At 45.3% G+C, this 14,093-nt stretch overlaps 2 protein-coding genes across 3 annotated transcripts in view; one reads left to right on the top strand and one right to left on the bottom strand.

Moving 5' to 3' along the window:
* The first annotated feature begins 911 nt into the window (after window positions 1-911).
* On the top strand, window positions 912-4,937 carry LOC143748422 (serine protease 23-like). Its single transcript, XM_077240447.1, has 2 exons — window positions 912-1,047; window positions 3,143-4,937. Exon 2 carries the CDS (start codon window positions 3,151-3,153, stop codon window positions 4,255-4,257), a length of 1,107 nt encoding a protein of 368 aa, XP_077096562.1. The 5' UTR covers window positions 912-1,047; window positions 3,143-3,150; the 3' UTR covers window positions 4,258-4,937.
* Window positions 4,938-5,391: 454 nt separating this feature from the next.
* tmem39a (transmembrane protein 39A) overlaps window positions 5,392-14,093 on the bottom strand; it is a 23,741-nt gene continuing 15,039 nt past the window's right edge. For both annotated transcript variants that reach the window (XM_077240443.1, XM_077240444.1), the window contains 3 exons: window positions 12,217-12,404; window positions 8,037-8,157; window positions 5,392-6,583 (listed from right to left, as the gene is read on the bottom strand). In XM_077240443.1, coding sequence (XP_077096558.1) covers window positions 6,347-6,583; window positions 8,037-8,157; window positions 12,217-12,404 — 546 coding nt within the window. In that variant the 3' untranslated portion in view covers window positions 5,392-6,346. The remainder of the gene's footprint in view (window positions 6,584-8,036; window positions 8,158-12,216; window positions 12,405-14,093) is intronic.

The following is a 14,093-nucleotide window of genomic DNA, read 5'->3' as shown; positions in this document are numbered from 1 at the left end:
CGCACTACATTCTGGGATACAGTATCTCACACATTGGGCTTTGTCGTGTACTGCATGTCGAACAGCTGTTTCTGTGCAAACAGGAGATTTGCACTGTAGACGATATACACAGGCCTTTTCTTTGGCAAAAACTAAAATAAAGCATTATGAAATACGAGAACAAATGATATAAATCACTCATATGTAAGCAGAAACCGTTTCAGACAGTGGCTAAGTGTCTCTCACTCACAGTTGGAGGTTAAAGAGAGTCTCCGCCCTGCTGTGATTGACAGGTGTCAGTGTGACGTCAAGCCCGGCTCTCCTGCTTGCAACTGGTCTGTGAATCTGCCTGAATGGGTCAAACTGGAGGAAATGGACAACCATTATATATTAATAACAAAAATGTTACAACTATAGGTGGGTTAATGTGCTCCATTAATCCCTAAAGTTTATGAACATCCACATCCCCTAAACCCCCCCCCCCCCCCCCCCCCCCAACTAAACTCTGTAACTCCCGCACACACCAGACACAGACACACACAGACACACGCACTGCTGCAGTAAATGGGATTGATGTTACATTAAAACATCAAACTACTGGGCAGACGCTTCGGGAAGCTTTACGCACTTTGAATGCGATTTTATACAATGTAAATAAAAATTAAACATTTATATTTAATGCAGGTAAATTATTCATTAAAATACACACCGACAAAGAAAGACTGAGTGAAGAAATTAAGGATTAACGACATATTTAAACCACTCAAACCCAGTCTGTGGGTTTTTCCAGGCGAATTATTGCAATAGATCAAAAAACAAACACGCATAATCTCCGCGGATCATCTGAAGACTCTTTATCTCGAGTCACGTGATCGGAGGAGTCTCAGCACGAGCGGCGCGCCCACGGACATTCAGCGCGAGCACGAGCAGATCTCAGCAGAATCGAGCAGAACTCAGCAGACAGAGGAGAAATGTAGACACTGCAGGATCTCATCCATGTCCTGAACACTGCTCTTGATTTACAGGAATCATCAGTTTAATATCCGACACACCTGCGCGCGCGAACAGGTGAGAATCACTTCAACTCTGTATATTCACCTGAGACTCGCTGACCGAGAGATCCTGGTCATTATTTGCGTTAGTTCTGCTGTAGAACTAAATATATCGAGTGATTCAGGTGATCTGAACTCTTAAACTGCACTTTAAAAAGAAAAATTGCTGCCTTAAATTTTTAAGTACAATAAACTTGGATATTTAAGTAATTTCAACTTAAATTACATTAAACTGACAAAAAAAGTAGTTGCATCTTGTAAAAAAAAGTTTAAAACGGATTTACTTATTTTGACGAGTTAAAGCAATGTAAAAACATGTTTTCATAATTTATTGATAATATAATTTTTCACAGTGTGTGTACACGTAAATCACGATCATCACATTAGAGATTCTGTTTTTAAGATGTGAGGAGTTCTGGGTCTGTGTGTTTAGTAACCATGGTGATTCCTGCTGTTTTCATTGCTGTCATTGAAGCGGACGTTTTCTCACACTCATTCTTCAGAAATATTTCCATGGATTCTGTCCCTGGTGAATAAATTAAATCCCAGAAGCCCCAGACCCTGTAACTCACTCGACTGACAGTAAAAGTAGATTAAAAGGCGTTTACATGATTCACCTGTTAAACAGAGCAGTTTTAGACCTTTGACCTTTGGCACAGAAGAGTTGGTTAGCAACAGAGGTCTGAAACTGCATAGTTACAGTAAAGTCGAGGAACACTGACATCTTCACCCTTTAACAAATCCTAATTATATTCAAATAAGGATTTTTTAGTCATATTGCGTAGTTGTGCTTTTATTTGTGATATTAATCGGATTTATCAAAACGACTCCCTTTACACCTGGTCACTTAAATGTGTTTTCGCAAAAAGGATATAAATCCGCTCTTCAGTTCCAAAGCAGATTTAAAGTTCATGTCAGCGAAAGCAACAGTAATGAGCTGCGTTTTATTGATCATCAGCTAATTTCACAATCAAACACCGCCAAAGAAGAGAGTGGCAACAGCCCTGCTAAGATCATCTCGTTTCTTTACTTTTAATGAAGATGATTGTGTGTTAAGCGTCTGGACTTACTTTTACTTTGATTTGCGATGATAATAATAATAATAATAATAATAATAATAATAATTTGTTACAATTATATAGCTTACAGAAACCTATTTTTGTGAAATCATACTCAAAATAAAAAAAATACTGCAGGGCTTGGGACTTTCAGACCACTGTGGACATCTATACTTTATTTTTATGAAATAAAGATATTTTATGATATTTACAATATTTAAGTTACACTAAACTTGATCAATAACTTTTATCTTACTTCTTAACAGTTGGACAAAAAAAGGGTTCAGTGAGTGTACAGATTACATCTACAGTAATTTTATACAACAGACATTTTATAAAAATATATCAATAAAACCTAAATCAATGTATTCGGTATTGGACATCAATTTAACATTGACATTAGATGTTGAATTTACATTGAATTTTGGTCACCCGACTTCGCAACCGAAATTTAACCAAATATCAACGTCTTATGACTTAGTGTGCCTGCTGGGAATAATCTGTTATGTCTCATTTAACAGAGGCCGTTATCTAAAAAGACAAGTAGGAGAGCATTTAACACACACTCGGCACAATCCGGCGCCACGTGACGAGGTCCATACGGGTTCTGTTGTCTTACTGCGTTACAGTAGGTTAAATCATAAGGAAACTTTACGCGTGATTCATGACATCGCAACGTACTGTAACACATTATACTTACAGTGTGTGTGTTTGAAAAAAGGATGTAATCGTCCTCTGCATTTTTCTGGGGTGCATTATACCCCAGACGGCCAAACAGCAAAGTGACTAAACGAACGATAATTCGCAAGAGCAACAAGAGATTTGAAGCTCATGGCAGACGCGCCCAAGAGGTGATGCGAGCTGTGATTGGCTGAATGTTAGTTCACTCAAGTCTAAGTAACAAATCAGAGAACACAGGCGAAAATATTGGCGCTGGGTCCAAAAAATTGCGGGGGACCGAATCACCTGTTTCTAAAAGTGTGTTCCCGCCCGTCTGCTACGCCCCTACTACACACTGAAGACTGTGTTTGACTGATGTTGCTCTGCTCTCAGGTGTGCTGATGGCGTGTTGTCTCGGGCCGGCTCTGCTGTCGCTGCTGCTGCTCTCGGCCGGCGCGGCCCCGGGGCCCCAGTGGCCCGTCCAGCGGGTGCCGCTAATCTGGGCTCAGCACACGGAGGACCGGGCGCCGCCTCACTTCCTGCGGCCGCCTCAGCTGGAGCTCAGCACTTCCTGCGGGCCGGCCTGCCACCGGCGAGCGGCTCCACCCAGTGACTCGGCCCTGCGGCTCCGCCTGTCCTACGAGACGCTGCACTCCAGCGGCCGGCTAACCCAGACCGCAGTGGGAATCTACGGGTTCGATGCTAACAGCTTGACCCAGACGCCTGCCAGGCGCTCCCGACCCAAACGCCAGATCTTCGGCCACGACGGCCGCTTTAGTATCGTTGGGCAGGACTTCCTCTTAAACTACCCGTTCTCCACCGCGGTGAAGCTGTCGACCGGGTGCTCGGGGACGCTAGTGGGCGACCGGCACGTGCTAACGGCGGCGCACTGCGTCCACGACGGCAAGAACTACGTGAAAGGAGCCCAGAGGCTGAGAGTCGGGTTCCTGAAACAGCAGAAAGGTCCGTCGGGCAGGAACGGCACGAGCGGGAGCCCGGACCGGATGAAGTTCCAGTGGATCCGGGTGAAGCGCACACACGTGCCGAAGGGCTGGATCAAGGGCACGGCCAACGACATCGGCATGGACTACGACTACGCCCTGCTGGAGCTGAAGAAGGCGCACCGGCGACGGCACATGAAGCTAGGCATCAGTCCATCTGCCGCGCTGCTGCCCGGGAAGCGGGTCCAGTTCTCCGGCTTCGACACCGACCGGCCCGGTCAGCTGGTGTACCGCTTCTGCCAGGCTTCGGACGAGACCTACGACCTGCTGTACCAGCGCTGCGACGCTCAGCCCGGCGCCAGCGGATCCGGCGTCTACGCCCGCATGTGGAGCCGCACACGCCAGCGCTGGGAGCGCAAGGTCATCGGGATCTTCTCCGGACACCAGTGGGTGGATCTCAGCGGGTCGCCTCAGGAGTTCAATGTTGCGGTGCGCATCACCCCGCTCAAATACGCCCAGATCTGCTACTGGATCAAGGGAAACTACATGGACTGCAGAGAAGGTTGAGGAGCTCCGGCTCCAGCACAGAAGACTCTCACTTCAGTTTAAGCCCAGCAATACACAAGAACATGCGGAAGCGTCAACATGCTATAAGACACTGTTTTTAAAGACTTGTTAAGGGATAGTTCACCCAAAAATGAAAATTAGCCCATGATTTACTCGCCCTGAAGTCATCAGGTGTTTATGACATTCTTCTCTCAGACGAACACAATCAGAGTTATATTAAATGATGTCCTGGCTCTTTATAAAAGCTTTATAATGGCTGTTTGAGGGTTAATAAAGGCCTTCTGAAGTGAAGCGACGCGTTCGTGTAAGAAAAATATCCATATTTAAAACTTTACCAACGAAGAAAACTAGCTTCCGGCAGACGGCCTGTAAATCATGGGATAAATTTTTTTTTTGGGTTAACTATCCCTTTAACCCATTCTTGTACTAAAGGAAGGTTGTGCCAAAGAATCTTTCTCCATTGATTATCATTTAAACTAATTTCATTATAATATAGTATATGTTTAATGAGTGCCTGATTTTTATCTGAAGGCTCTTGAAGACTAACTAAAGGGGACCCACTTTATATTAAGTGTCTTTAACTATTATGTACTTGCGTTTACATTAATCATTTGATACAATGCAATTATTGTGTACATGTTTTAACATTATATTTCTATTTTTAAACTGCCTACATGTAATTACTGTTGAGTTTTCCTTTAGCCCTACCCGTACTATTCTGACAGGATCCCACCTAGTGTCTGAAATACAACAACACAAGAAGCACACTGAACCTAACAATTTCATGCAAGTACATAAAGACACCTGATATCAAGTGTTAGTATTTTAAAGGAAGGTGTTTTGGACGGCCACTGGTGAAGCTGCCAGTTTCTGTGAACTGGATTTCTCTACTGATGTTTGAATGGAAATGTCATGCATTGATAATGTCTGAGAACTACTGTACGAGATCCTGCTTTTACAAGCGTGTGTTTCCCTCTAGTGGTGAGAGACAGTTCTGCAGATCTCCACACACACACACACACACACACACACACACACACACACACACACACACACACACACACACACACACACACACACACACACACACACACACACACACACACACAGTGAATATTCATTCAATGACACTAATTACTTTCAGAGTTTTAATTTCCCTTTTTACAACAAATTAAAAGCTTTTGCAAAAAATAGCACCACTGAGTATGAGAAATGTGTGCTGGGAACTGCACAGATTAGACATCAGATAGACAAAGCATAACGCTTGTCAAGAACATATTTCACTTGAAAACCATAAGGGAACAGATAATGTTTTTAAGGCTTTTCTTACTTTGAGGTTAAGCTAATTTCCAATCAAATTCTCTTTATTTTAATATGAAACAAACCCAAACATACTATCATAATGTCATGAAAATGTTCATGGTGCTAAAAAAAGGCTTCATGTTCCTGATCGTTATATTTATTCCTTATACTGATCTTGCAGTGAAATATGACCCAGACATGGGTTCAGTGGTGATGAGATGATCTCACACAAATGGGCACTTGAGCTGGTTTTGTCATTTATTCTGGATGTCATTGGAACTTTTAAACAAAAGCGGTTTTGTAAAATACTGCAAGCTTGACAGTGGATGGCTCCGCCCACAGCTCACGTGACCACGCCCACTCCTGCTGCCCCACGGCCCCCTGGGATTTGGCACAGAGTTAACATGAACAAATGTAGATGCTGATCGCTCACGCTTTAAACAGATCCTGACGGTGCAGTTTATCTACAAAGATTGATTGAAACCAAATGGACACACACGATGCTTTAAACAGATAATACTTATTAAGAGTGTAAATGACCGTCCAGCGCCGGCGATGACCCGGACCGCCCCGTCCAGTCCTGCCTCGGGATTGGCCAGCATTAGCTCTTCCAGTTTTTTTTTTTTTCAATCTTTGGCAGAATTCCGACATCATGTGAGACGCGGGCTACAAAACGCCATCGCGCCGTCTTCTAGTCGTGTGTAACAGTATACAAAATAAAATATTTTATTAAATAGATACAAAGGTTGCATGAAAACAGACGGTATCAAAAGCACGAGTCCGAGCCTCAGGGCGTCTTGACGGGCAGGCTGTGGCCCGGCGGGTACGAGTACGCCTTGCCCAGAACCAGCCGGTCCCGCAGGAGCTTGAACAGCACGTAATAGTTGCAGAAGAGGATGAGTCCGAGCGACAGCGTGTGGTTCCAGCGCTCGGACCGCAGCAGCGAGTACAGCTGGTACAGAACCACACTCGACTCGATCCCGATCAGCAGGTTCAGGATCCGCAGCGGCTTGTGGAACAGGAACTGGACCCAGGAAAACACAAGCATTAATCAGCGTGAGGAACCCAAGGTCCGGTTAAACAATCAGAACTCAGAATCAGTTCCTCAAGTAAAGCAGTGTTCCCCAAGCCCCTCCTCATCTGAGCCAGTGTCTGTGCTAACGAGCTGATCCGGTGTGACTGACGAGCACATGTGTGTGTGTGTAGGGGTGTGTGTGTGTGTAGGTGTTTGTGTGTGTGTAGGGGTGTGTGTGTGTAGGTGTTTGTGTGTGTGTAGGGGTGTGTGTGTGTATGAGAGAGAGTGTGTGTGTGTGTGTAGGGGTGTGTGTGTGTAGGTGTGTGTGTGTGTAGGGGTGTGTGTGTGTGTAGGTGTGTGTAGTGTTGCTGTGCCTCCAGGAACAGGCTTGGGTAACACTGATTCAAACCAGCGGCCGCATCATGATGACGGCTAAACAAACTCAGGGTTATGGGATTAGTTTCCAGTTGATAAAACCAAAACAATCCAGTCAGGCTTAGCTGGTACCAAGAAGCTGATCATCAACTCCGACTTTGATCCAGTGACATCAGCAGTGAACAGCCAATCACACGCCATGAAACAGACTCTGCGTGACTCACTTCTCTCTTCTTGAGATCCGGACATTGATCAATATGAGCTATACTAACATTTACAGAAGAAAATATCCTGCTATATCAGTGCAAGTGAAAGTTAGTTTATATAGTTGATAATATATGTAGCGATACAGAGACTGGAACATTTAAGCGCATGGAGTCACTTTTAAAGCTTTGTCTCGATAGCAAATCGTATTTATTATATATTATCTGTATTTATTTATATTCATTTAAACTAAATGTTTGGGAGAATAATAATTAAATAAATAAACCACATAAAATAATTATTATAAATAATAATCGCTAAAAGCCGAGTCAGTTTCCTGGTTCCCTAAACTCAGGGTTAGCACTGAAACACTGAGCAGCTTCACGGCCCGGCCTCTCACACACGACTGAAGCCGTTCATCACAGACTAAACCTTCATCAGTGACAAACGACTGAGTTTAACCCGTTACCCAAACGCAGCCGTTTCATTGGTCAGCTCAATCAGCCATGAGAAGTTCAGGAACATCATGGATGGAGATTGACATGATGACCAGTGAAATGCTTACGATCAACTGCAGGGTTTGTGCTTCACTGGTTTGTGCTTCACTAGTTTGTGCTTCACTGGTTTGTGCTTCACTGGTTTGTGCTTCACTGGTTTGGGTATAAAAAAATAAAATCATGCTATTTCCATCTTCTGAAGCGTTAGACACTGTTAGCAGCTGAAACTTGAAGATTCTTCAAAAACACTCTTTTGTTCCACATAAAATCACTGACAGTGAGTGTTTTGTAAGCGCCCCGCAGACACACACAGAGCTCTCGCTCATGCATCATCATCATCATCATCATCATCATCATCATCATCACGAGGAGTGACAGATACTCACGTAAAACCTGGCGTGCGAGACGTCGGAGGGCAAGGCCACGTTACACGGCCCGACGGCCTTATAGAGGCAGCGACTGTGCCGGACCAGAACTCCCTGCGGCCAGACGGTGCTGTCGGACCAGCTACACGCACGCGCCCACACATACACGCACACACACGCACGCACACACACACACACACACACACACACACAGAAAACAGAAACTTTTAATGCGTTCTGGACGTTCATTTACACAAAGGTGTTTGAGCTCGAGAACACAAAGCTTGAAACAGGATCCAAGTGCAAGTTTTTAAAACTTTATCATCTTCGCGTAAACTTAAAAAACGTGAATCTGTGAAGCGCTGACGGCGCACACGTGTATTACGTGTTTAGTCTATAGATGTGTGTGTTTGAATATATATGTGCGCAGGCGTGTGTCTTTCTTTACAAAGTGATCAACAAATGACTTGTCTGGCCTTAAAAATTTATAATACAGAATTCAGTCGTTTCCGCGGATCCATGCGAACTGGAATCATTTAGATAACGTTTATCAGTACAGGTGAAGGAAGAGAAGTGTTGCTGTGATGAGGTGTGTGAGATGAGTGTGTGATGGTGTGTGTGATGAGTGTGTGATGAGGTGATGGTGTGTGTGATGAGTGTGTGATGAGTGTGTGATGAGTGTGTGATGAGGTGATGGTGTGTGTGATGGTGTGTGTGATGAGGTGTGTGATGAGGTGATGAGTGTGTGATGAGGTGATGGTGTGTGTGATGAGGTGATGGTGTGTGTGATGAGGTGATGGTGTGTGTGATGGTGTGTGTGATGAGGTGTGTGATGAGGTGATGTGTGTGTGATGAGGTGATGGTGTGTGTGATGGTGTGTGTGATGAGGCGATGTGTGTGTGATGAGGTGATGTGTGTGTGATGAGGTGATGTGTGTGTGATGAGGTGATGGTGTGTGTGATGAGGTGATGGTGTGTGTGATGAGGTGATGGTGTGTGTGATGAGGTGATGTTGTGTGTGATGAGGTGATGGTGTGTGTGATGAGGTGATGGTGTGTGTGATGAGTGTGTGATGAGGTGATGTGTGTGTGATGAGGTGTGTGATGAGGTGTGTGATGAGGTGATGGTGTGTGTGATGGTGTGTGTGATGAGTGTGTGATGAGGTGATGGTGTGTGTGATGGTGTGTGTGATGAGGTGTGTGATGAGGTGATGAGTGTGTGATGAGGTGATGGTGTGTGTGATGAGGTGATGGTGTGTGTGATGGTGTGTGTGATGAGGTGTGTGATGAGGTGATGTGTGTGTGATGAGGTGATGGTGTGTGTGATGGTGTGTGTGATGAGGCGATGTGTGTGTGATGAGGTGATGTGTGTGTGATGAGGTGATGTGTGTGTGATGAGGTGATGGTGTGTGTGATGAGGTGATGGTGTGTGTGATGAGGTGATGGTGTGTGTGATGAGGTGATGTTGTGTGTGATGAGGTGATGGTGTGTGTGATGAGGTGATGGTGTGTGTGATGAGTGTGTGATGAGGTGATGTGTGTGTGATGAGGTGTGTGATGGTGTGTTTGATGAGGTGATTGTGTGTGTGATGGTGTGTGTGATGAAGTGATGGTGTGTGTGATGAGGTGATGGTGTGTGTGATGAGGTGATGGTGTGTGTGATGAGTGTGTGATGAGGTGTGTGATGGTGTGTTTGATGAGGTGATTGTGTGTGTGATGGTGTGTGTGATGAAGTGATGGTGTGTGTGATGAGGTGATGGTGTGTGTGTGTGATGAGGTGATGGCGTGTGTGTGTGATGAGGTGATGGCGTGTGTGTGTGATGAGGTGATGTGTGTGTGATGAGGTGTGGGATGGTGTGTTTGATGAGGTGATTGTGTGTGTGATGGTGTGTGTGATGAAGTGATGGTGTGTGTGATGAGGTGATGGTGTGTGTGATGAGGTGATGGTGTGTGTGATGAGGTGATGGTGTGTGTGATGAGGTGATGGTGTGTGTGTGTGATGAGGTGATGGCGTGTGTGTGTGATGAGGTGATGGTGTGTGTGATGAGGTGATGGTGTGTGTGATGAGTGTGTGATGAGGTGATGTGTGTGTGATGAGGTGATTGTGTGCGTGATGGTGTGTGTGATGAAGTGATGGTGTGTGTGATGAGGTGATGGTGTGTGTGATGAGGTGATGGTGTGTGTGATGAGGTGATGGTGTGTGTGATGAGGTGATGGTGTGTGTGATGAGGTGATGGTGTGTGTGATGAGGTGATGGTGTGTGTGATGAGGTGATGGTGTGTGTGATGAGGTGATGGTGTGTGTGATGAGTGTGTGATGAGGTGATGTGTGTGTGATGAGGTGTGTGATGGTGTGTTTGATGAGGTGATTGTGTGTGTGATGGTGTGTGTGATGAAGTGATGGTGTGTGTGATGAGGTGATGGTGTGTGTGATGAGGTGATGGTGTGTGTGATGAGGTGATGGTGTGTGTGTGTGATGAGGTGATGGTGTGTGTGATGAGGTGATGGTGTGTGTGATGAGGTGATGGTGTGTGTGTGATGAGGTGATGGTGTGTGTGATGAGGTGATGGTGTGTGTGATGAGGTGATGGTGTGTGTGTGTGATGAGGTGATGGTGTGTGTGTGTGATGAGGTGATGGTGTGTGTGATGAGGTGATGGTGTGTGTGATGAGGTGATGGTGTGTGTGATGAGGTGATGGTGTGTGTGTGTGATGAGGTGATGGTGTGTGTGTGTGATGAGGTGATGGTGTGTGTGTGTGATGAGGTGATGGTGTGTGTGTGTGATGAGGTGATGGTGTGTGTGTGTGATGAGGTGATGGTGTGTGTGTGTGATGAGGTGATGGTGTGTGTGATGAGGTGATGGTGTGTGTGATGAGGTGATGGTGTGTGTGATGAGGTGATGGTGTGTGTGATGAGGTGATGGTGTGTGTGATGAGGTGATGGTGTGTGTGATGAGGTGATGGTGTGTGTGATGAGGTGATGGCGTGTGTGTGTGTGATGAGGTGATGGTGTGTGTGATGAGGTGATGGTGTGTGTGATGAGGTGATGGTGTGTGTGATGAGGTGATGGTGTGTGTGATGAGGTGATGGTGTGTGTGATGAGGTGATGGTGTGTGTGTGATGAGGTGATGGTGTGTGTGATGAGGTGATGGTGTGTGTGATGAGGTGATGGTGTGTGTGATGAGGTGATGGTGTGTGTGTGTGATGAGGTGATGGCGTGTGTGATGAGGTGATGGTGTGTGTGATGGTGTGTGTGATGGTGTGTGTGATGAAGTGATGGTGTGTGTGATGAGGTGATGGTGTGTGTGATGAGGTGATGGTGTGTGTGATGAGTGTGTGATGAGGTGATGTGTGTGTGATGAGGTGTGTGATGGTGTGTTTGATGAGGTGTGTGATGGTGTGTTTGATGAGGTGATGGTGTGTGTGATGAGGTGATGGTGTGTGTGATGAGGTGATGGTGTGTGTGTGTGATGAGGTGATGGTGTGTGTGATGAAGTGATGGTGTGTGTGATGAGGTGATGGTGTGTGTGATGAGGTGATGGTGTGTGTGATGAGGTGATGGTGTGTGTGTGTGTGATGAGGTGATGGTGTGTGTGATGAAGTGATGGTGTGTGTGATGAGGTGATGGTGTGTGTGATGAAGTGATGGTGTGTGTGATGAAGTGATGGTGTGTGTGATGAGGTGATGGTGTGTGTGATGAGGTGATGGTGTGTGTGATGAGGTGATGGTGTGTGTGATGAGGTGATGGTGTGTGTGTGTGATGAGGTGATGGTGTGTGTGATGAAGTGATGGTGTGTGTGATGAAGTGATGGTGTGTGTGATGAGGTGATGGTGTGTGTGATGAAGTGATGGTGTGTGTGATGAGGTGATGGTGTGTGTGATGAGGTGATGGTGTGTGTGTGTGATGAGGTGATGGCGTGTGTGATGAGGTGATGGTGTGTGTGATGGTGTGTGTGATGAGGTGATGGTGTGTGTGATGGTGTGTTTGATGAGGTGATTGTGTGTGTGATGGTGTGTGTGATGGTGTGTGTGATGAGGTGATTGTGTGTGAGATGGTGTGTGTGATGGTGTGTGTGATGAGGTGATTGTGTGTGTGATGGTGTGTGTGATGAGGTGATGGTGTGTGTGATGAGGTGATGGTGTGTGTGATGAGTGTGTGATGAGGTGATGGTGTGTGTGATGAGTGTGTGATGTTGCGAGCGCTCACATGTGCTGCGGGGCGTTGCTGCCGGAGCCGGGTTCGAGCCGCTGCCACCGGCCCAGGTGCGCGGCGCAGCGGTGCAGGAGGTCACAGTAGCGGGGGGGCAGCAGCTGGGTCATCAGCATCACGAACGCGTTGATCCACACCATGATCAGGTGCTCGCAGGACCAGCGCATGTCGTAGTACTGTGTACTCTGGAAACACACACACACACACAAGTGTCACACTGAGACTGTTGAACGTGCGGACACACACATCTGCGCTCCCAGGCCATTCCTTACAAGCACGTCAGCTTTACACACACACACACACACACACACACACACACACACACACACACACACACACACACACTCGCACGCACACACGCACACGCACGCACGCACGCAAACCGACCAAAGTGCTGTACAAAAATTACAATAAAATACACAATAAAACAAACAGTGATCACTTAGGATCAGTGAGTACAAAATCCAATTACATATTAAAAGCTGAGTCAAATAGATGAGTTTTCAGAGCATATTTAAACTCAGATAAGGAGGAGGCCATTTTAATTTGGATTGGGAGTTTGTTCCACAATGTGGGGCCCGCTACTTCAAACGCTCTATTTCCCCTGTTTTTCAATCGGGTTCTGGGAATCTGAAGGATAGAGATGCTCCGATCAGCATTTTTGGGGCCGATCACCGATTACCGATCACCAAAATCATGATCTGCCGATTGCCGATCACAGAATGGCAAGGGAATGGGAATCTTTTATCTATAATCTAGCAGAGTTTGCACCATTTGTAGAAATGTGTTTATTTAATTGTATTTAGAAAATGAGATGTCTTAAGGCTAGGTACTGTAGGCCAACTTTCCCAAATAAGGCAGAGTAACATTAAATTATTCCAAACAAAGAGGCGTCAGGCAGACCAACACACATCAGATCAGCCTAATGGGAGAAGATCAAGTTACACTTAGGCATATTTGGAAATTGTAGCCTCTTAATACACCCACTATATTTACTAATTGGCAACAAAATGTACAACTTGTTACACCAAAACTGGCTACTGATAAAAGGACAAAACTATGGCAAGTTTTTGTCTGTTATTATTATGAACGTCTAATGTAGTTGAGCAGAATGCTCTTTTATGAAGTTACTTCATTAAAGGACATATTTAATGAGATTATGCCTGAAAAGGTTTTGGATTTTTTATCATATGTTCATTTAAAAAAATATATTGTATTAAATGACTTCTTGTTCATATTCGTTTTGTTTTATTGTATTTATATGATATTTGTATTTTTATAATTTAATTTTTGCCATGAAAATAGCTTTGAATGCTGACATGGCATTACATAAAATAATCTGAATCTGATGTAGTTGAGGAACCAACTACGTCAGATCAACAAAATAAAATACCACCACCACTTTTGAAACATCTCGCGGCACAAATGTACCAATACAAATAAATAAAAACATCTCCAGTTAACTCAGAGCATTCATTTTGTTCATTTGTTAAATAAGAGGCGATCTAGTGCTGAAATTTTTATTTTTTTTCAAGTGATACGCGCAGATACCGCGTTCTGTTGTGTCTCGCGCGGTGCACGGTCTTCACTCGGACGCGCGCTTCAATCCGTTGGGAAACTCCCTATTCGTTCCGGTGAGGGAGAACTCATGTTGCCACTGCCAAGCTCCACTCTGCTGTAGTGTGCCCGTGCGCCACGCATGCAGGTGGGAAAAAGGCGCGCGAGTAATTTACGTCACGTGATCGGCTTTTTTGATCGGCGCTTTTGGGGTTCGCCGATCAATCTATTTTTAGCCAATATCGGCCGATCATGATCGGCGTCCGATCAATCGGAGCATCCCTACTGAAGGAGGAATTTGTTTACCGATCTAAGCC

The sequence above is a fragment of the Siphateles boraxobius genome, unplaced genomic scaffold (genome assembly GCF_051911475.1).
Source record: "Siphateles boraxobius isolate OS27281-9 unplaced genomic scaffold, OSU_SipBor_1 231, whole genome shotgun sequence".
Lineage (NCBI taxonomy): Eukaryota > Metazoa > Chordata > Actinopteri > Cypriniformes > Leuciscidae > Siphateles > Siphateles boraxobius.
The sequence above is the reverse complement of the archived record's forward strand: the minus strand, read 5'-3'. Positions and strand labels throughout refer to the sequence as shown.